The 24,095-nt window shown below is 43.0% G+C and overlaps 1 protein-coding gene across 4 annotated transcripts in view; it reads right to left on the bottom strand.

Moving 5' to 3' along the window:
- Window positions 1-321: 321 nt before the first annotated feature.
- SGK2 (serum/glucocorticoid regulated kinase 2) overlaps window positions 322-24,095 on the bottom strand; it is a 402,530-nt gene continuing 378,756 nt past the window's right edge. For all 4 annotated transcript variants that reach the window (XM_069243755.1, XM_069243753.1, XM_069243752.1 and 1 more), the window contains one exon: window positions 322-2,767. In XM_069243755.1, the coding sequence (XP_069099856.1) occupies window positions 2,606-2,767 (162 nt within the window). In that variant the 3' untranslated portion in view covers window positions 322-2,605. The remainder of the gene's footprint in view (window positions 2,768-24,095) is intronic.

The raw sequence follows: 24,095 nt of genomic DNA, 5'->3' as shown, positions 1-24,095 counted from the left end.
ACAGGCCTGACTGTTCAGCTTCAGAATATGCTAAGGACCACTGAGGTTAGCCTAGTTTCCACTAGTCTATTCATAAAGGAAAATAGGTTAGGACGCATCTGTTTTACCCTGACTCAAGCACATGGTAGTGAAGAAAAAAAAAAAAAAGGAAATTAAACAGAAAACAGCTGCTATACATCCGTTGGTTGGAGGAGTTACAGTACCTGATCAAAAATGGAATTCAGTAAAAAAAAAAAAAATGTGCTTGAAATGGAAACACAATCGAATCACAATTTTAAACTGGTACACAGGAGATGAAATAACCAAACTACGCGCTCTCTGTTAATATATATAAAGTCTATCTTTATTTATGTACAGTGCACACAATTATAAAAGTTAATCTTGACAATATTTCACAATAAATGTCCCTCGGTTAGAAGTTTGAGTTACTGGTTGTCTCCTAGCCCATCCAATATGCCTGGTTACTTCTAAGAAGTAAGGAATGGCCATACACAACAGTACGGCCATGAACAACAAAAACAACATTGACAAAACGTTTACTTACGACAGGATTTCTTCTCACAACGTTAAGAGGATAATTAGAATGTTAATATAAAAAGGTTGGACATTCGATACCGTGACGAAAACATTCAAACATTGAGATAAAATTCTTTATTGAATTGAAAGGTTTTTTTTTTATTTTGAAGGCTGTCTCAAGTACAGTTCGGGGCAGCAAGAGCGGATGCTGCAGTTCTCTATTTAGCTTCACACTAGTTAGACCCATTTATAATTGCATGTGTTAATAAAAACAAGAAGAACAAGACTGATACTGATATTACATCCGAGTAACACAGAGGTGAGACCTTAACTTAAAAGAATTCAAAACTCATAACAACAAAGCTTATAATGTACAAGATTATTCTTGTGGGTAATCCAGCTGTTTGAATGAACGGGGGAAGCAGCACACAGGGAAACCCAAAGGGGAAAAAAACACATAAAAAAAAAAAAAGTGGGGAAAAAAATAGATCTCAACCTCTTTGTTCATAACCCGAACTCTTGCTTGCTGTCTTTACATGCAAATAATGCACAATGTGTCCATCACTCTGCCCGGCACACCGAAACCTACCAGAGTGAAAAGTGCAACTACGCTCCTGTGCATCCATAGACCGACAATGCAATCTTAAATGTGTCATGAGTACAGGATAGAATGGCCCAAGGTAAGGGTTCTATTCTGTGTAATTTTAACAAAATCCGAAGCAACTCTTGTTTGTTAAAAATGGATGTGGTGCTTTGGTAGTGCAAATCAATAGCAATTCACTATTTAGTGTGGACTGCTGTTTCACCTGTTCTCTGGCACTGGTCAGAGTCTTGATCTTGAACCTTAGTCTAGGCACCACTTTTGGTCTTTCATCGCTACGGAGGCCAATGTAAAACCAAAAGGTTGAAGGCATTATCTGGAGATAATCAGGCACTAAATTCCTATGCACTGGCATCATCATGCACAGGCAGCAACAATGTGATGTGTCGTCTGTAATTCCCGTTTTGTTTTTTTAAACTCATAGGGTTTTTTGTCATGGATTAGCTGGGCAAGGAATATCTACTTTTTATAATATTGTTCTCTGTTGGAAGTGAAGTGGCAGTGAAATGGGAAGAATGGCAGGAACAAAGACCGACATGGATCAAAGATTATGGCTAAAAATCAATGTCTCCAATGGAAACACCATAAAAACTAATTTAAGAGACAGTTTTCAGAACATCCACACAAATGTATTTAGTACAGTGCTCTGATTTGTGGGCAGTGTAGACCTATGAGGCTGACAATCCGATGACCAGAGATTTCAGAGAGCTTCTAGAGGTTACCACAAAGAGTCAGCTGCAGCCAATTTGATATAATTTGTACATGTCCTCCGCACATTCTTTGCTATTTTCCAAAATGTGTCATCAGGGGTAAAAGTAGCACTGAGGATCATGAGCCAGTGGTGAAAAAACAAAAAAACTACATTGGCAACTTGAGTTATAGAAAAATAGATCATTTACCGTATTCAAAGTTCAATGGCACTCCCTCACCCCCATCCCAGTTGACTGCAATGTTTCGCTTTCAAAATTGTTTGAGGAGTTTTTGCCTTCACTTTGTCCCAAGCAGATGACATAGGGTAAAACAGTCTGGAGCGCTTTTCTTGTAACCCCTTTCCAAATCGATGCACACGAATACGCGGTAGAGCACAGAAGGGCAAGAAACGTATTTGACTGCAGAAGGATACCGCTAAAGCACATTTCTCCTTTTACCAATCTCCATGTATCAAAGTTATATTGTGACAGAAACGAAGAAATGAACTAGTTGTTTATTCAATCAGTCAGGTCAGCACCTAAGGTTGTAAATGTAACTAAGCCTGTTTTTCCTCAAGTGCCTTTGCCCGCCATATCTTTAGAACTAAAGATTATAGTAGCACTTGCTAGGAAATTATGTCAAAACAAGGCACATGGAATCAGATTCGCGGTCTTCTAAGTGGCAGGCTGACTAGTGCTGTTATCTCTAGAAATGTTGTAATTCACTGTGGGGAAGAGATCATAGGACGATACATACACCTTTTCTGCCCGTGTTAAATGTCATTTCAGTTTTCCATATTTAGCCTAAAAAATTATCTTCTGTCGGTGCATATGAAAATCCTAGAAATGCATTGTCGTCGTTGGTGCTGCCTGATGCCAGATCGGGTGTTCGGCCTAGGGAACATGAAACTGCTTCCTGTGTGAATTCGGGGTCGAAGTTCCTCAAGTCGGCTGGACCAGCCTAAAACAGAAGACAAAGGTGGTTAGTTTTTTTAATCCCCCGCCATGCTGTCAAATCCTGACTGATTCGCCTAAAGCCGCTATCTGATAGGGTTCTTCATTCACCGCCTGAACAGTTATCACGCTCATTTTACTCTGCAGTGCAGCATAGGGACTAACCTGTTTCTTTTCTTTCTTTTTTTAAGGCCCTTAGTGACTGAAAAACACATTCAAAAGGAGCTAGAAACCATGCCACTAGTAGGAACCATTGTCTCTATTTAATCAGGACTCCCACTTTGATGGAGAAGAGCCAATATGAAGTGGGAGTTCTGGTTTAAATAGAATGTAGCAGAAGGTTTTAAAACACTGAATCCAAATAAGCGCATCTATTAAATCTACAACTCCCTAGATTTGTAGGGAGTTGTGCAGTTCAAAGACGGATTATGTAAAGCATCGATTTAGCACAATGGCTTCTTTCAAATGTCCACTGTGTCATAGTGAAAACTAAGAACCTCTCCACCCCCAGCCCTTCCCAGGAATAGAATGGGCAGTCCCTATGTCTCCATGCCATCCTTCTTCACCTTCTGCCTTCAGGAAGCCTCAAAGCACCGAGTTATCTCACTGATTACACAGGCCCACATGCTCCAGATTCAGATTACTCACCTCTTCATCTGGTGAAGCAAAAGGTACAGACTCAGACTTCACAGAGCTGAGCTAGCTCCCAAGTTACAAGGTGAATGCTTGTGTCCTATGGCAGCAGAGGTATACCTTCGGTTACACGGCTTCATTATTATGCCTGCTCAAATATTACTTAGATCGATGAGTGACCTGTGCTGAATCACTCCACTCCAAAATTAGCAAGGCACCACGTTAGGGAAGAATTGGGTCAGCGGGTGGGGGAGGGATGTGGCCCCAGGCTGTCCGGGCGGGAGGGCTCCAGGTGTGGGCCACTTAAGGGGAGGAAGGAGGGGTTGGGCGGAGAGGGGGGAGAGGTAAGGACATCAGGATCTGTTTTTGTCACTTCAAAAGATTGTTAGGATTGGATAGTGTATTTTACTCCAGATTAGGGGGGGACCATAGGCAGACTAACTCAAGGTAAAAAATAAATAAATGACAAAATCTCCATTAAGAATACTATCCTGGAATGTTAATGGATTAAATAACCATAGGAAAAGGTCCGCTATTGAAGTGAGGTTATCGGCTCTTGGTCCCTCAGTTATATTCCTTCAGGAAACCCATATTCCACTTAATAAAGTTTCAGGCTTTCGCATGTTTAAAAAAATGGCTGATTTTAAAGTGATTGCAGCAGCCTCAGCGGCTCATAGAGGAGTGGCAATCTTTCTAGCTAAAGCCCTTAAGGCACAACCATTGGATTTTCTTTCTGACCCCGAGGGGCGTTGGTGCTGGGTTCAGTGTTTAGTCGCTAAGGAGAGATTTATTTTTGTTAGTTTTTATGCTCCTCTGATAGACGATCCAGCCTCTTATATAGGCTTGTTTCACTTCCTTTTGCAATTGACAGGAAAAATTATTATTGGAGGGGACTTCAATTTTCTCCAGGACCCAGTTTTAGACACTACTGTAAAAGGTAAGAGACAGCACAAACCTAAAGTAGCAAAGATTTTCCGAGATTATGTTAAGGTTTTGGCGCTATGCGATCCCTGGAGGATGAACACCCCCAATGCGAGGGAATATACTTGCATCTCCTCGCGGTATAAAAGCTCCTCGCGCATAGATTTGTTTCTGATTTCGGAAACATTGTGCTATCAATCTCAATCGGTCCAGCATTCTGGCCTCAGACCATGCCTCTTTGCTGCTGGAAGTCTCTCTCCATTCTACAGTTTTTAAACCCCAGACTAGAAGATGGGTTTTTAATCGCTGCCTTTTGTCGGAGGAGGGGTGGATACAGACATCACAGGCCGAAATAAGGGATTTCTTTCAACGCAATCAGGGGTCTTCAACACCAGCGATAGTCTGGGATGCATTTAAGGCCTATTTTAGGGGCTGGGTAATTGTCAAAGAGGCAGCTTATAAATGGCTTCTGAAACAACAAACAGCGGGATTGGAAGAGGCAGTTCAAAGAGGTGTTTAGTTACCTATTTGTATGACCCTTCGGATACTAATAGGCAGGCCTTCGAAGCTGCCAAGAAAGCGTTGGTGGGATTTTGTTTTAAGAATGTTGATATAGAATATCAGTCCTATAAACAGAAGATTTCCAAAGAAAGTAATTTTACAGGAAAATTCTTGGCATGGCAAGCTCGAGATCATATTGCTGGCAATGGTATAACCGCTTTAAGATACCGGGCTAGATGTACTGACCCCCTGAGACCGCGATAAAATTATGTTGGAACATTATTGACAAATCTATAGTGATGTCTCAGCTATAGATCCCAGGACTATTGAGAAGTTCCTGATGGACCTTGATATCCCCCGCCTTTCAGATGAAGACTCTGTGGCACTGTCTTAACCATTCACAAAGCCAGAACTTCTAGATGTCGTTAAGAGCCTTCCCACAGGGAAAACCTGTGGACCAGACGGCTTCCCGGCTGAGTTCTATAAGACCTTTATAAATGCATTCGCTGAGGAGTTCTTGGCCCTATTAAACGGCCTACTATGGGGCAAATAGATCCCCACAACCTGGCATTCAGGAAACATGGTTAGTTTCCCTAAGAAAAATAAGGATAGGGAGGATCCAAATCCATACCGCCCAATCTCGTTGTTAAACTCAGACTATAAAATAATGACAAAACTTCTGGCTAATAGGCTTAATGGGGTAATCAATAAATTGGTGCATCCCGATCAAAACGGTTTTGTGGCTGGCCGACAACTGGCTACAAACACACACTATTTAGCTGAGGCTCTCGATTATTTCACTACTAATAAAGTCCCTGCCATTATTCTTCTGCTGGATGCGGAGAAATCATTTGATTTGGTTGTTTGGGACACGCTTTTCTTAGTTTTGTCTAGCTATAAGGTACCCACTCAAGTTATTGCATTAATTCAAAGGTTGTATTCAAACTCTGAGGCCAATATTATTATAAACTCAAAGTGTGTCGGACAACTTCAAATACAACGTGGGACTAGACAAGGGTGCCCGGTATCCCCTATTTTATTTGCCCTTTTTATTGAACCACTCGCCATTAAAATTAGGCAACATAGTAAGATTCAACCCCGTTAAAATCAATGAGAAAGATCAAACTTTACGCAGACAATGTCATTTTGTTCTTAGACATAAAACGTTCTTCTCAGGAAGTGGCCTTCAATCTATTTAATGAATTTCAGCAAATCGGTGGCTATAAGATTAATAGGAGCAAGACTGACATTATTCTTTGTCGTACCTCTCCTAGTTGTCTTCTTCCTGAATTAAAAGAATGTGTAAATCCCAATCCAAAAATATATTTGGGGGTTTATTTCTCGTCCAATATAAGAGATCTCTACGAGTTGACTTCCTTTACTTCAGAAAACTCAGGCTCTGCTTACTCGTTGGAGGCCTCTCCACCTCTCTATATTAGGCTGCATTGCGTTAATTAAAATGTCAATTTTACCACTTTTCAATTTCTTGTTTGCGGCTATTCCGTGTGTTCTAACGCAACTTTGAAAAAAAAAAACTGGAATCCCTATTTCGTTCATTTATTTGGCAGAACCGAAAGGCTCGAGCCGCTTTAAGTATTCTGTATGCCGACAAGGAGAAGGGGGGACTGGCCTTGCCAAATTTCAAAGATTATTATTATGCATTTTTTGCACATTATTTTACTAGCTTTAATTTGGATTACTCTGCGGGCTCCAAGTTTTTTATTGATTTTCGGGTATTAATATGTAGGGAGCATAATATCCGAATCCCAGCCCTCTTGACGAAATCGCCTAAAAAAGTTCGTTATAAAATTCTTAAATGGTTTTTCAAGAAAAGATTAGACTTTTTTTTAGAAAATATTCAATCCCCTCTGTACATTTTGACACTCCACTTTTACAGATTTTTCTACACTCTGGGACTCAGCTTAATGAAGACTTGGTAAAGAGGTGGGAGCTCGCTGGATTTAGTAAGATTGTAGATTTTCATGCTGAGGACAACTGGGAAGCCCCCATGAATATCCTGATTACTGTCAACAATGTTTTCTGCTGGTCGGATCTTATAATATTTTGTTACATGTTTTAAGGGATTTAGACGTTAATTCCATCATTAATCCCCAACCATTGGTAACAGAATTAGTTGGACCTTCTCGGATAAGGAATGCAGGGTCTTGGAGAAGGCTCCTGGCAGAAAGGGTCAAAGTGGATCTTGGGACAAGAGTGCAGACGAAATGGGCTAGTCAGGAGGGAATAGAGGTCTCAGGTGACTACTGGGAGACTATTAATCGCCTGAATTTCTCCGTGCCTTGAGGGGCTAACTGGCATCGAATGATATTTTTTAGCAAATGGTTATTGTATCGAACCCCGCAAGCCCTATCTCGTATGGGGACTGGCCATCCTAATGTGTTATCACTGCAAGGAAGTAGGAGCGGCAGGTTGGATCCATATGATTGCGACATGTCGATGTATACAGGGATATTGGGAGGGTGTTTTTGCAATATTAACAACTATTGCGTTGGTATCCATATCTCCCAGCATTCGCTTAATGAGCTTGGGCTACGACCCCGAGGCAAGACTTTCTTCAAGATGGGAGAAGCTCGTATTTATAGCCGCTGCGGTTGCTAGGTCACTTTTGCTGAGAAATTGGCGATCTGAATTGCCTCCTACTAGTCAAGAGTGGTATAGTAGAATGGTGCTAGTTAGACTTCAGGAGATGAGATATGCAAGCAGAATAGGTAGTGTTAAAAAGTTCTCTCTGATTTGGGGGGATTATTTCTTAGATAAGTTTGGCTGAAATGTTTTTTGTTTTTTTCTTTTTGTTTCATTTTTTGAAAGTGGCAATGTTTTTTGTTGTGTATTGATGTTTCTTTTCCTGATAATAAAATGTAAAATAAAAAAATAAAATAAAAAAATGAGCAAGGTGTCAGGAAAACTGTATTTGAAGCTCTGCCACAAGGTATCGTTCCACTCCCCACGCCTCTTTTCTCCGATGGATGATGAATCAGGGGTTGTCAATAGTCACAATTGACTTGGGTGGTTTTGATTACTATCCTCATGAGCCAATATGCACAATACAACTCTATGTGTCCTTTGACAATATAGTCGACAGAACGCACTATGTACTTCAGACCAAGCGTCCTGCATTTCTGGGAGAATTAATCATTTTCCATACTTCAATTTATTATAATCAGCAGTGAAGCATGTTTCCACTTAGGCAATGGCAAGCCATTTCCTTCCCCGCAGTTAACTATTAAGAAGTTTGATCCGAATTGTACTGGGGTTTAAGCAGAAATGTGAACAATGCCAGCACTAAGGATTGGTTATGCCACTGATTCAGCCTATGAAAAGAAAATTACATAATTGTGTGTCTGATAAAACAGTGAATTGGAATATTAAAAAATCGTCGGTCATAAATAAGAAACACGGTTGATGTATAATTTAACCCTGCACTCTGCAATGCAGAGCATTCTGGGGACTGTATTGTCTAAGGGTACATAGCGAATTTTGTATTATGAATGGAATGTTCTTTGAACAGAGGCTTCACTAGTTTGGCAAGCAACTAAAGAATTAGGTAAACTTTGAATAACGCAACCTTTTGATGTTAATTTGCTGACTGGATTTTTGCACAGCGCTCGTAAAGTTTCAAAAGTACTGTAGACTTGGATTTCCGACAAGCCATTAGGTGCCCTCGCTACAGTTTGAGCAGATGGTGTACTTCAACTAGTCCCCAACCATACTCTTCTGTGCTCTTGACATTTGACACCCACTCAGAGAAGAACCTCCAGCTACTCCTCCTCCAGCCTATGTCAAACGCCGACATGCTGCACTGTCTCTGAGTGCCTGCCTGTAGGTCCGTGCTCGTGCCTGTAGACTGCGTGTCTCGCTCTGTTTGACGCGCTACGAGGGACCAATATTGCGGTGGCAGGGCGCTTCTGTGCGAGCCGTAGGGCGTAGTGGGGGCTGAAAGGAGTGCGAGCGCTGAAGCGTTGAAGTTTGTGGGGTGCGCTTCAGTACTTAATTGGAGTTCGGAGCTTGGCATTCAACAACTGGCCATACCCTAGCGTGGTGGAAATTGGAGCTCACCGGGAGAGCAGTAAAAAGGGTGGTGGCGGAGGCATGGCAGCACTACACAACACTATACAGCTGAAGTCTTTGCAGGAGAAGGCGGAGGTTAGTGCTGTGTATTGTTAATTGTAAACAGCAGCCTTCTGTTTTGTCATGTACGAGAACTGCCTAAAATGCACTCTTAAAAAAGAAAAGTGTGAAACCTATGGAAGCAGGAAAAGGTAGGAATGTCTGTGGAAGGAGAGAAGATATACCGGCATTAAAGGATGCTGGGATTTTCTTCCATTTAGCAGAGAACCATATAGGAGCCAGTGATACTCTAACAGTGGACAAAGCACACTCCTCAGCAAAATCTCTGGTGGTTTTGATTAAAGATTTTCTCAGGAAACATTTTAAACCACCTGTGTTCACAAACACGGGCCATGTTTCTACCTTAGGCGGAGGCTTCCAGGAGTTGTTGGAAGTAAGGGAGAAGGGAATTTTGGATCTTCTTGCAACCCCTGGCACGATTTACCCTCAGCTTTCCTCCTCTCCATGTATGTTCCGCCATGAGGGGCTGAGCTTTGCAAGCTCAGGTGAGGAGTTCGGGACAGTAGATGCTGTTCCTTCAAGTAAGGAAAATCTGGGGACTGGCAGCCGAAGGGTGGGAAGCTTAGAGCGCCTGGCTTAACTGGCTGAGACTCTCAGGATGGGAATCAAGAGACTTAGCCTACGTCACCTGCAAATATTGATGCTCTATTATCAGGCCCTTCACCGTAAGTTGGATGTCCTCCTAATGCAGAAAACATTACATGGGATATTTGAAGCTTCTCTTGCCGCAAATAAGACCATGAGAACAGAGACTGGACTGTTAGGAGATTCTGTTAGAATTAAAAGCAATTAATTCTTGTATGCCCTCGTTGGTAAGACCAGTATTTTCCCAATCTGTGATTAAGGAGGTACCACTGGGTCAAGGTGAACTTGGTTGTCCATCTACATATGTATCTAAAAGGCCTATGCTGGTGAGGAGATGGAACCATGGGTGGGTTATGCACTGGCGTTTGTGCCAATTAAAGGGGAGGAATGGAAGGAGCCTGAGCTCAGGGCCTCCTACTATAAAGCCCAGATCAACAAAAGCTCAACCAGTGCAGCTTGACCCCTTATAGAGACAGCAAATGATAAGAGGGGGTGTAGAGAAGACAAGGGGTGTTAAAAAGGGGTAAAAGTAAGAGTCCGATGGATCCTAAAAAACCATGAAAGGTATAAGGGCTAAGAGCAGAGGTAATGCCAGACAAGGCACTAAGGGAATGAAGCTCTTCTACCAAGGTGTAAGGAAGAATTCTAAAGAATCTGAAGGCCAAGTACTGCAAACCTTGCAGCATACAGGTGACTATTCAGTCCAAGAGAGGGTATATTCTACCCGTAGTGTACCTAGGGTAAAATACATGCATCTGGAGGTGACCCAAAAAGGGAAAAAAGGTTAACAAATAGAAGCCATTAAATAGGTCAAGTATTCTGGCAGCATTCTCGTCTTGTAAGGTATTGAAGGAGGTTGTGTCAAGAGATAGAGTACGTAGCCTTCGTCCAGTCCAAAGCAGGCAGAGAAGCAACGAAAATTAGATTTAGCTCAACAGTTTTTGTAAATCTGGTATTAGAGACTAGTGATCCTCTTAATATTCTAGGATTAAGAATAGTGCAGACAACTGAGGTAGAACCTCTCAGGTCAGAACTTCTCCTGCTGGTCTAAATAAGGAACAGCTAAATCTGGTGATGGGGGAAGTAAGCTTGTCCTGACCACGGGTGGTGGGGTTTAATCGTAGTACTCTAAAGGTAACTTTTCCGTTTCAGCCAAGAGAGATAGTGATAGATCAGATCCCTCTAAGTAATAGGTTTGCATGCTCAGGTTTTGATAGAGAGTGACCCTTCCTGGGAAAGCGAAGTAGATTAGGTAGTTACTGCAACCACCAGTTTGGGGGTGGTCTCCTGGAAAGTACATGGATTGGGGAACTTGATAAATCTGGCAGACCTCACACAACTATGGAAGGAAAATGAGAATTTGTTTCCTGGAGACTTGGTTGGTGGTTGATATATTCCATCAGAGTGGCTATATGCAGTTGTGAAAGGAGGCACCAAGACGGGGTCTGGGCGGGTGCGAGGTGGATTGATGATACTAGTCTCAACCGAATGTTGTAAAGGGGCAAGAAATATTGAGACAAGTAGGGATTAGCTTCTAGTTTGTTCATTGGATCTTTATGAGGGTTGCTTATGGCAAAATACCGTAATTGTAGCAAATGCAAACTTAAATCAAGAGGTAACCCGGAAGGAGGTGTGGGAGGTGTTCCAGAAGGACCTGGTGGGGTTGACAGAGCTCCCAGGAGGTCCCCATATTCTCCTTCCAGGGGACCTCAAATTGTTCTCGTTCCTGGTCTGGTGGATACCGGTACCTCAGATTTTATAGAGAGTTACGAAATCCCCAATGCAGTTTTCCCCAAATGTGTTCAACCCTAGTGTGAAATTACACATGCTCCTTTTGAGATAGGGTTTATATGATTAAATGGCAGTTTTAAGGGGGACTCACCAGCAGAACAAACCTTTTTGTACGGGAACAGCAGTGTCCAATCAGTTATATATTTTCACAGGCATGATTCTTTGCTCTCGCTACAGAATTTATGGTGTTAGGTATACGGGGAAGTGATCACTGGGGGCTAAAAATGGACATAGCGACAGCACCAACACCCGGTGAGTGAGCGATACCGATGATAGTAGATTTTCCAAAATGCCTAACAATGAGGATATATGAAGTATACATGGACCAATGGAAGCAGTATCAATTTACCCACAAGATGGGCTATGGTATGGGATGTGTAGAAATCAATTTTAGTATGGTATTCTAAAAGAACTGCAGAGGTAGTTGATCACTTGATACCAGTAGTGAGGCGATGTAACAAGAGAGCAAAATAGGATCTCTTATCACCCTTCTAAGCAGCAGTGGTTTGATGGGGAATGTGTATCTGCTAGAAAGGAGCTAAGAAAGACAGGAAGGGTGCGGTGCTCTATGAACACCCTAAACGCAAATAAGGCCTATTATTGTAAGAAAAGGGAGTACGAGGCCCTGGGTAAAATAAAGAAGCAGGCCTTCTTCCCATCGAACTGGGACCTTATGATTAGGACCCTACAGGAAAACGATATGAGGAAGTTCTGGAAGTTGGCCCAAAAGGGTTGCAGTAATGAGACCTCACCGGCAAGAAGTATGGTACCAGAAACTGACTGGGTAACCTTTCTGAGCAATATTTCTAGGGCTAGAGATACAATAGCAAGGGAAACTTGTCCAAATGTGGGGAAGGAAGCTTTGGAGTCCTTTTCTGTACATTTCATAGCAAAGTTGATAACCTCCCTAAATTTAACAAGAGCAGTGGGACCATATAATTTGCCAGCTACTGTGGTTAAGTCAAACCCGATGTGGTGGGCAATGTTTTTTTCAAAAGCTTTTAGCTAGGACAGGCGCTCTACCATCGACCTGGAAGGGAGCAGTAATCAAACCAGTATATAAAAAAGTTGAGAGGAATGTTCTAGGGAACTATCGTTTGATAAGCCAGCCGAATGTAGATGCAAAACTGTTCTCCAAGGTCATCCTTAGCTCCCTTAAGAATTGGATAGAGGGCAACGGAATTGTACCAATGGAACAGGGTTTTTTTAAGCCTGGGCACTCAATTATAGATCACTGATTTGGTTTGTGGGCGCTGGGGCAGAAGGCAAAGGAAACAACTGGGAGTTTATTCTTCTGTTTTGTTGATTTTAGCTCGGCTTTTGATTTGGTACATCTTAGTACTCTCTGGGCTAAATTAAGGCAGCAGAAAATACCCCAATGCCTACTGGCGTTCCTGTGGAACTTGATTTCGAAGGGGCCTGTTCAGGAAAATACCTTTGGGTAGTGGATTAAGGCAGGGGTGTGTTTTGGCACCTACTCTATGCGTACGATTTGGCAATTCAGGATCTGACCCAAGTAGACTTACAGAGAAAGTGGATTAGATTGAATAATTAGTGAGGCCAATAAACTAAAGGTAAATTTGAAAAAAAACGAAAATAATTCCCTTTGGGGAAAAAAGCCAAATCGTATAAATAGCTGTTAGGTAAAAGCACTGTTGAGGTAGTATCATCGTACAAGTATCTTGGTATGACGTATACAAGACAGTTTAGCTGGCCCCTTAATAAAGAACTGGTAGAGATGGCGAGCAGTATAAATGATTGGGGGCCTAGTTCATTTCAAGAATGCCTTTGGGGGGCCCTCTTCGTCTCCACTTCTGATAGCTTATAATGTAATGGTCCCTACTCAATGTCTTTATGGGGTAAAGGTATTGTCTCTAACAGCAGGGAGAAGTTGGGAGAAATGTGAGAATAAGTGGTTGAAAAAACTGTTATCCCTCCCCCCCCCCTCAAAGAGTGCGATGAGTCAGGCAATAAGACTGGAAGGGGATTTGCAGCTGTGTAAATACTTAGCTTCTAAAGCAACACTGCGATTTTGGAACAAACTTTGGTCCTCGGAGGGTCAGAAGATATCAGCCGTATGTGCTGCTGGGATAGGAAGGAGCAAGTTAAGGTGGGCGGTGCACATCAGAAAAAGGTTGTCAGCTATTACGGGGCCCTTCTTTCAAAAGCTAACTTAATTGGCCCGTAGAAGAGTCTAGAGTGGCCGACATGGAGTATGTAGGGCTCAGGCCCTCCGCTAAGTATACGCAGAACCACGGGAAAATAGGAGAGCATTTCTGTACTTATCAGCGTTGCCAGATGCCCAGCCCTATTAAAATTTTGGTTGGCCTTGAACTTCCATTATTTAAAGGCTGAAAACTCTGCAGCCTTTTTAGATGCAGAGAATAATTGCACATGAGGACTGCAGTATCAAAATGCACCATTCTGATTAAGCACATCAGAACGGAGATAATATGGAAATGCCATGGTATTGCCATTTGTTTCCTCATCAAGTGTATGTGTACTCAGAGTTTATGGTGCTTGCACAGGTTTCCACGTTTATTTCCTCACAGTCCCAAGAATGCGCTCTTAGACACATGGCATCATTACGAAAACTCAGGACGTTTCATATGGCCTTTCGGCTCTGTGCAGAAGACATCCAACTTAAGGTTCATCAGGAGAAAGTAGTAAGAACACAGAACAGTTGATGTGTAAAAGTAGTAAGAACAAAGAACAGGTGATGTTTGCTAAGGAAAATACATCAGGCAAAGAGTGAGTAAAATGCCAACCCTAGAATAAGGGTTGCAGAAATATTACGAATAGAAATGGATAGTCAATCTCCACATCTGTTTTCATAGCCATCATTCTTTGCCTATGAAGAAGTTCTGTCAGGAAATGTGGTGTACGTTGACAATCAGCTCTCTATGCAACCTCAATTTTCAGTGAGTGTCAAACGTTGTAAAATTCAGTTCAAACTGACCAGAAATAGCCTTCCTTTCCTGAGCTTGGCAAGTGGGCCCATCCTTTTCAGGAACATCATTTTATTTTGACTAGAGTACATTAATGCCCTTTATACAGTGACAGGAGCAAGGGAGGTAGATAGACTCACCGTGGCTGTTCAGTAGATATCCATATTAAATACATTGTTTGTGCAATTACCACTCTTTTCACTGGAGCAACAATGTTAGGCCACGAAAGCAGTTTAGGAGAAAAGAACATTGTACCTTAACTGTCTTTTAAAGAGATTGCTCCAGGAAACAATGTAGCTCGTCGGCTCAGGTGAACTTACCTCCCTCAGATACAAAAATCTTTCTGATAGAACCTTTTTGACCGTTTGCTAGGTGATCATGGATCAATACAGATTTACTAGTCATTCATTGAATTTACGGTGCTGTACTCCATGTTTTGAAGACATAACTGTTGCGAATGAACATATACAAAACCCTCCATGAAAAACCCCTTATGCTGTGCCAGATTATAAATATACGTTTGGAATAGAAGCAGCTTACTTTTCTGTCCCCTATTTCTCTTTTGCCTTTCTTCCTCGCTATGTATATCTGCTCTCCCATCCTTTACTATCTTTCTCTTCTGTCCCCTGGTGCTCATTTGTGAACGGATAAGTAAGGGGGCCCAACAGTTTGTGCAAAAGGGCGCAGCTGGTACTACTGAAGACCTAGTTCCACCTCATGCCTCTTTAAACCACCACTCGACACGCCCGACACTCCCTACCTCTTTATCACATTCTTGCAGGTGCTTTTTCATGACTTTCTCTCTTTACCACTGTTTATCAGTCTTTTGCTTCCTCCTTAATACCGCTTTTGTGTATTTCTCTCTCTTGCTCTGCATGAAAGAAAAAGAACTGTGGGACCCTAAAAGTGAGTGCCAGTGGGGTTCGCCCCTAATTACTGGCTCCAATTCAGCACTGGCTGTACCTTATATCTTACTTATCTTGTTATACTACTTTTCAAAGCTGTCTCACCTTTCACATCTCACCTGCCGTCTATCCTCTTCTCCCTCCTGTCATTTCTTCTCTCTTCTTGCGTTCGTCTCTGTTTCTTCTGGTCGTACCCTTCTCTAGCACTTGTCTCTCTGGCACCTCTTTCCTATCTGTCCTTTTTCACCTCTTTTCTGTATCTATAAGCTCTCATCTCACCTGTCTTTCTCTCATTGAAGTGTCTTTCACACATGCATCCCATTCTCTCAGCTGTGCTTCCTTACTTGACTATCCCTTTTCGTTGAGCTAGCCCAGAGTTCTGCAAAGACGGTCCTGGAGAGCCGGGTCCATGCCAGATTTTTAGCATATCCACATTTACAAAAATGAAGATTTCTGAAACATCTTTATTCTAAATGTGGATATGCAAAAAATCTGGCATGGACCCGAGCTCTCCAGGACCGGCTTTGCAGAACCCTGACCTAGCCCACCTCCGAGCTATCTGTTTTTCATATGTCCATCTCTTTATGGCCTTGCTGTCTCAGTTTTTCCTTATCCCACTTTCTAAAATGTCCATTACTCATCATTCTCCTGTCCCCACTATTTTTCTCCACTGTCCTTTATCTACTTGTCTATAGCAGTATCTGCTCTTGCACCCAATTCCTCTCTCTCAGAGGTGACAAGGGACAGCGGCGAAAAGGGGACAACTTTCTGCTGTTTCTCAGCTCTCTCATCTGTCTCTTTATTAGCTACCTTTTTATTAGCTTTGACCTGCCTCCTTGTTTCTTTCATCTATCAATCACTTTATTTCTGAAACATCTCCTCTGCTCTTTCTATTTTTTTATCACTTCAATCAACTTTCAGGTCTCTCTTTTTAACATGTTTGCCCCTTTATCACCCAGTGACCTCTCTTTCATTTGTCTTCCCATTTGTGCACCTATCTCATTCTTTCTCTCATCTGTATCTCTTTACTCTCTTAGCAGTCTCTATCACCTGTGCAAGTTGCATCTCATTCTCATTGGACTAGCACACACCTACCTGTCTATGCCTTTCTCTCTGAAAGCTGTCCTTTTGCCCTCTGACTCGTTTTTAAAAGTGTCTCCTTCACAAACCACTTTTCTTGATAGATCTGAGAAAGTGCAGCGTAGAGTAGCCCCACAGGCTGCCATTATATGGCTAAACATGAGACTGTCTCTTTATGAACCCAGAGACCACAAGTATAACATACTCAGCAGGTGGCAGTTGCGTCAGTTCTTTTTGAAGGACATGTGTGACCTATGAGAATTGTAAGGATGTCTCGGACGACTCTTCCAGGGAGGCAGGAAGGTTGCTTATGGCTTACCATGGAAATTCCCCTACTAGAGAACAGGAGTTACAGGTAAGAAACCGTTCCTTCTCTTGTAAGGGATTTCCATGTATAGTCATAACCACTGAGTTAAATAGCAAGCCCATCCCTCAAAACGGCAGTGGAGAGGACAGGAGTACTTCACAGATCTAGGCAAACAGATTTTTGAGAGACGCTTGACCTACTTGAGCATCAGCTCTAGCATCAGAGTCTATACAGTAGTGTTTAGTGAATGTGTGAACTGATTTCCAGGTTGCTGCTTTGCAAATTTCATGAATGGGGATGTTACGAAGTAAAGCTGCAGAAGCCACTTTTTCTCTAGTTGAATGTGCTTTTGGTCTAGCTAAAAGAGGTTTATTAGCTTTTTGGTAGCAAAAATGTATAAATGAAACTATCCATCTTTAGATGGAGTGTTTGGAAGAGGCTAAGCCTGTATGTAATGGACCGTAGTTCATGAATAATTGGTACGTATGACCAGTATCCTTAGTTTTGTTTAGATCAAATTTGCGAACCCTTATAATGTCTAGTGAGTGGAGAAACCTTTCTGCTGGGATAGATGGATATTGAAAAAAAAAGTAGGTAATGAGGTGTTCTTGTTCACATGGAAAACAAGCTACTTTGGGAAGGAATTTTGGGTGAGTCCTCATTACATCTTTGTTGGAATGAAAAAACGTATATGGTTCATGAGAGCATAGTGCTTGAATTTCGCTTACCTTGCAAGCAGATGTTACTGCTACCCGGAAAGGTACTTTCCATGTAATATGTTGCGAAAAAGCCTTGTGGATGGGATCAAATGGATCTCTCTTAAGACGGGAAAGTACCACATTCAGCTCCCAGGGAGGTGAGGGCCATCTGATGGAAGGGAAAACCTTCTTTAACCCCTCTCAGAAATCATTTATAACTGGGATTTGGAAGAAAACGTTTTGTGAGGGACATTTTCTGTAGGCAGTAAGAGCAGCCAAATTAACTTTTATGGAAGAGAATTGTAAGACAGATTTAGCCAAATGTAAGAGGTATGGAAGAATAACGTCTTCTTGGCAGGTTATCAGATAGATGTTCTTAAAAGAGCACCAGATGCAAAATCTCTTCCATTTAAAAGTATAAGTGGAGCGAGTGGAAGGCTTCTTAGCTTCTTTGAGGATCTCCCTGCCGTCTTATGGCAAGTTAAAATGTCCATACTTCACTAACTAAGGAGCCATGCTGCCAAACTCAAGGAGCAGAGATTGGGGTGTACCATCTGGCCTCTGTATGTTGTCAGTAGGTCTGGTCTGCATGGCAGCTTGAGATGTGGATGGAGTGACCGGTAAAGAAGTTCTGGAAACCACCACTGCACTGCGATGAGAAATACACAAAAGCGGTATTAAGGAGGAAGGAAAAGACTGATAAACAGTGGTTATTTTCAGGTTCTTGGCAAGACGCCTGTTCCAGATTGTCTGGGCCTCTAGAGATAGGGTTCTGGACCTGGTGCCACCCTGTTTGTTCAGGTAATATATGGTGGTTGTATTGTCCTTCTGAGCAAGCAGAGTAGCTGTGGTGAATGCCAGATGAAAAGCTTTGAGGGACAGATGAACTGCACAGGGCTTGGGGAGATTATTATGATATGATATCATATTATATTCATTTTCACTCTCTCTCTCTCTAATCCGATCTACAGGGAGTGCAGAATTATTAGGCAAGTTGTATTTTTGAGGATTAATTTTATTATTGAACAAAAACCATGTTCTCAATGAACCCAAAAAACTCATTAATATCAAAGCTGAATATTTTTGGAAGTAGTTTTTAGTTTGTTTTTAGTTTTAGCTATGTTAGGGGGATATCTGTGTGTGCAGGTGACTATTACTGTGCATAATTATTAGGCAACTTAACAAAAAAAAATATATACCCATTTCAATTATTTATTATTACCAGTGAAACCAATATAACATCTCAACATTCACAAATATACATTTCTGACATTCAAAAACAAAACAAAAACAAATCAGTGACCAATATAGCCACCTTTCTTTGCAAGGACACTCAAAAGCCTGCCATCCATGGATTCTGTCAGTGTTTTGATCTGTTCACCATCAACATTGCGTGCAGCAGCAACCACAGCCTCCCAGACACTATTCAGAGAGGTGTACTGTTTTCCCTCCTTGTAAATCTCACATTTGATGATGGACCACAGGTTCTCAATGGGGTTCAGATCAGGTGAACAAGGAGGCCATGTCATTAGATTTCCTTCTTTTATACCCTTTCTTGCCAGCCACGCTGTGGAGTACTTGGACGCGTGTGATGGAGCATTGTCCTGCATGAAAATCATGTTTTTCTTGAAGGATGCAGACTTCTTTCTGTACCACTGCTTGAAGAAGGTGTCTTCCAGGAACTGGCAGTAGGACTGGGAGTTGAGCTTGACTCCATCCTCAACCCGAAAAGGCCCCACAAGCTCATCTTTGATGATACCAGCCCAAACCAGTACTCCACCTCCACCTTGCTGGCGTCTGAGTCGGACTGGAGCTCTCTGCCCTTTACCAATCCAGCCACGGGCCCATCCATCTGGCCCATCAAGACTCACTCTCATTTCATCAGTCCATAAAACCTTAGAAAAATCAGTCTTGAGATATTTCTTGGCCCAGTCTTGACGTTTCAGCTTGTGTGTCTTGTTCAGTGGTGGTCGTCTTTCAGCCTTTCTTACCTTGGCCATGTCTCTGAGTATTGCACACCTTGTGCTTTTGGGCACTCCAGTGATGTTGCAGCTCTGAAATATGGCCAAACTGGTGGCAAGTGGCATCGTGGCAGCTGCACGCTTGACTTTTCTCAGTTCATGGGCAGTTATTTTGCGCCTTGGTTTTTCCACACGCTTCTTGCGACCCTGTTGACTATTTTGAATGAAACGCTTGATTGTTCGATGATCACGCTTCAGAAGCTTTGCAATTTTAAGAGTGCTGCATCCCTCTGCAAGATATCTCACTATTTTTGACTTTTCTGAGCCTGTCAAGTCCTTCTTTTGACCCATTTTGCCAAAGGAAAGGAAGTTGCCTAATAATTATGCACACCTGATATAGGGTGTTGATGTCATTAGACCACACCCCTTCTCATTACAGAGATGCACATCACCTAATATGCTTAATTGGTAGTAGGCTTTAGAGCCTATACAGCTTGGAGTAAGACAACATGCATAAAGAGGATGATGTGGTCAAAATACTCATTTGCCTAATAATTCTGCACTCCCTGTATACCGACTCCCCATCCGAGCAATGAAGCATCCATGACTACAGTTTACATGGGGACTTCCTGGTGGAACAGCATCCCTTTGAGAAGATTGTTCAGAGAAGACCACCACTTGAGGGATTGTGTTGTTTGTGAGGAGAGAGTAATCTTGTCCCCCCCAGTTGATTCCAATGGACCTCAAGGTACTCCTAGAGGGGTTGCATGCGGAGGCGTGCATTGGGAATGAGAAAGATGCAGGAGGCCATCAACCTGAGGGATGAGACTTCTCTTGCCATTGGATGAAGTGCCTTCTTGAGAGCTTGACATATCAGAGGGATCGATAAGCATTGCTCCTCTGAAGGAAACACCTCTGTGTGAATGGTGTAGACAGTGGTCCCTAAGTAGTGCAACCTCTGGACTGGTGTTGACATTGACTAGGTGAGGTAGACATGAAGACCCAACCAATGGAAGAGTTGGTAAGTCCAATTGAAGTTCAGTTGGGCTTCGTGAGAGGTGGCTGCTTTCATGAGCCAATCATCTAGATATAGACAAAGATTTGGTGTTTCCTTTGATGGGCTGCCACCACAGCCATGCATTTGGAGAACGTTCTGAGTGGAAACTTGAGGCCAAATGGGAGCACTGCATACTGGTAATGGTCGTACCCTGCGAGAAGCCTGAGAAATTTTCGATGCTTCCTCGCAATGGGAATGTGGAAGTATGCATCATGAAGGTCAATGAAGCAAATCCATTCTCCCTCATGGAGTTGGGGATATAGCTGATGTAAAGGGAGCACCCTGAACTTCTCTTCTCGAATCCATTTGATGGCTGTCTTTAAATCAAGAATGGGTGTAAATTCGTGCTCGTCTTTCTTTGGTACCAGGAAGTACCTTGAGTAAATTCCTTACCCATGCTGACTGATGGGAACTGGTTCCACTGCCTTCTTTTGTAATAAGGTGCTGACTTCTGCCCTGAGTGAGTTGATAAGGGACATGGACAGCTTTGGTGTAATAGGAGGCGGCGGGTGATAAACCTGAGACAATAATCCATTCTGCACAATAGTCAGAACCCAGGTGTCTGTTGTAATGCATTGCCACTCTACCAGGTAATGTGAAATACTTCCCCTAGCGGTGTGGATAATGGAAGAGGAGGAAGAGAGGACTCAAGGCTTTGACGCAGATGGTTGACGTCGTGGCTTGTTGAGCAGAACATCCTTGTGTTTGCTTGCGTTGAGTTTGATATAATCTCTGGTGTTGCTGGGATCTAGATGGCACCCAAAGAGGGGTTTGAACCCTTTGAGAGAAAAACCTGTGGTGGTACGGGCAGTATGATTTGCGCTACTCTCTAAAAGCTGTAGGTGTTGAAAAACAGAGTGTCTAGTTCGATCTTCATTCTAGACATCTTGTCGTTCGTGTGAGAACCAATTAGAGTGGACCTAGTAAAAGGCAAGTTTTGAATATGCTGCTGCGGTTCTGCATTCAGAGACGTTGGACAGAGCCAAGAATGTCTTCGTAAGAATATTCCATAGCTATAGCCATGTGCAGAATCTGCCGCCACACTGATAATTTGATTAGAGTCCATTGTGCCTTCATTAATAATCTCTAGGAAGACTTCCTTTTTATCTTTTGGACGGTGGTCTGCGAATTGGAGTATGGAGTCCCCGGCAGTCCTAGATGAAGAACTTCTTAACGTTGCATGCTTACGAAGCCTCAAAAGCATGTCATCTCTCAATGTTGAGTGGTGTTGTGACAAGGTTGAGCAGTGTTGCTTTCTAACCATCGAACTTGTTCTCGACGGCGAACAGGTGGGCGCTACCTTGACGTCGATGTCCTCAACATCAATCGGGACCCGAGTCGTATCTGTCCAGAAACAATCTTCTTGGATTTTCCACGTCCACTGGAAGTTGAAGGGCGAGCCCTGGACGAAGACCCACCTTCCCCTCACTCTGAGATCCCACTGCCAGGCTTGGTCTTCTGCTGTCTTCTTTGGCTTGCAGGCAAATCTTCTCTCTGTTGCATAGAGTGCACCTGGAAAATGTCTTACAGATGTCACAGGCATCAGGAAGATGATTTGAAGGAAAGCAGATAATACAGACCCCGTGTGGGTCTGTTTTTGGTCTTTTTCCTGCCACAGAGAGGATACTTGTCAAAAAGTGAAGGCATTTGGGATGGAAAGATCTCAGTTTTCTATTAGGATTTTACTGAAAATGGCAGAAAATAGCCAAGAGAGTTGAAAGACGTTGAATAAAAGTGTTGTCAATTTTTTACCAGATATTTTTGGGAAAAAAAACAATAAATAGGTGGAGCTCAATGCTTCAGGGTCCTGCCAGCAGGAGCTGGAAAAAAGAACTGAAGCAACTGTCACCTGCTGAGCATGTTGGGATACTGGTGTTCTTTGGGTTCTTAAAGAGACAGTCATTTTTAGCCATGTAATGGTAGCTTATGGGGCTACTCTACCCTGCACTTCCTCATATCTATTATAAAAAGGGGATTGCGAAGGGAGATTTGTACTGTTGACAAAACATCAACAATTATACGTAATTATTAAATTTTTACCCTTTTTTACTTTATGATTAAGATTTGGGTCGGTGTAGCCTGTGCGTATAGGCTGCATTATCTGTTTAAAGCTTAAGTGTCTCCACAGGCCTTCAAGAAGAAAGGCGAGATTCTACACTTAAGATATATTGAAGACATGCTCCAGGATCCCCTCACGTGGGCAGGAAGGACTATTCAGTGTTTATGACTTACAATGGAAAATCCCCTACGAGAGAAGAAAGGTTACAGGGACGTTATAGATAGGTTCTGAATTTACTTGCAAACAACCTTACAAATTCAGCAGTTATTGTTATAGCTATTTCAAGTTATTATACCTCGCGGCCTAAGGTCAGTAACTCGCACCCTCGCCATTTGGTTTTTAAGTAAATTAAGGTTTTACATTTTTTTTTCCTAACTATAACGTCCCTGCAACCTTTGTTACTATATGTTATTCCAGCCACCGCTGCACATGAGTTTGGGCATGCGCTGAGGGAGTTAGCTGCAGGGCCTGTGGCCAACCCCCCCATGACTACTCATCCCTATGCTGTGCATGCTGTTGGTCATGCTCAGTGGGAGTTGGTTGCAAAGCCTGTCTCGCTGGGTGTGAGAGCAGGTGTGAGAGGGTGTCTAGGAGTGTGAGAGGGCCTAGGTGGGTGCGAGATTGGGTGTGAGAGGGTCTGATTGCGCTCCAATAGATGAAAGATGCATTCACCTCCACAAAGCATTTCAGATGATTTTTCAATAGGGAATCCAAGAGTAAACACACTTGCTTTGCCTTCACCAACCACAGGAGTTAGGATCATTTGTCCTTTCCAGAAGTGGAGCTTCAACTGGGGTACCTGGACGTTTATATTTGTAAGTGCTACCTGTTGTAGTTTAATTTTTGTGAAATGAGCATCATGGTCAGACAGAAGCGCACCTGCTCGTTTATCCAATAAGTGTCCACAGTTTTGCACAAACTGTCTGGCCAACTGGAGCACTTTCTACTGGTGTGTTAGTAAGTGCTACCTTGCTGGTTTCAAGTTGTGTGTGTGTGTGTTGTGGGGGGGCAGGGACCCCATGCTATCCCAGGGCCCACTACACCCTGAAGCCCACCTTTATACATTTTTTAAATATTTGTGGGGAGGGAGGGCCACGAGGCCCACTTTAACCGGCCAATTTCAGTGCCTGGTGACCCCATCCCCTGACCATCAGTCCTGGGTACCCCGCAGGGAACCCAGTGTGCAATGAAACCACTGGTGCCTGAAGGCCTCTCTGATCCCAGTTGGCTTGGTGCCTCCTGTGGGAGCCAGCTTTGCTTTTGCACACAGGGAGCTGCTCAAGATGCAGCTCCCTTTCTGCAAAAGCAATTGATTCCACTGTTTCCTTGGCCACCTGCCTGTAGGCAGGGATACAGAGAAACTTCAGCTTCCAGCAAGGGAGAACTGTTTGACAGATCTCGCTTGCTGGAACCAGAGTGTTTGCTTTGACTTGGCAGGAGCTGTCAAAGCTCCCGCCAAGTCAGAGCAAACAGCTATGTCCCAAGATTGGGCACCCCAGGACATAGCAGGAACCGGCCTCGGGGGTGATAGCCCCCAGGGCCATTACTGGCTCTTCAAGGGGGGCCCCCCTCCAACATATGAAATTTGCACCAGGGAGATGGTGGTCGCGGGAGATAGGGGTCCGCAATGGACCCCTTTCCTTATCTTTCTTAAGCCTTGGGGAGGTGGCCTTCCCCGGGGCTGTGGGGGAGGCTGAACGTGTTTCCCCCATTTGACAGTAATGTTTTTCTCCAAGGAAG

The sequence above is a fragment of the Pleurodeles waltl genome, chromosome 7 (genome assembly GCF_031143425.1).
Source record: "Pleurodeles waltl isolate 20211129_DDA chromosome 7, aPleWal1.hap1.20221129, whole genome shotgun sequence".
NCBI classification, from domain to species: Eukaryota; Metazoa; Chordata; class Amphibia; order Caudata; family Salamandridae; genus Pleurodeles; species Pleurodeles waltl.
This window is presented reverse-complemented; position numbering and strand designations above follow the sequence as displayed.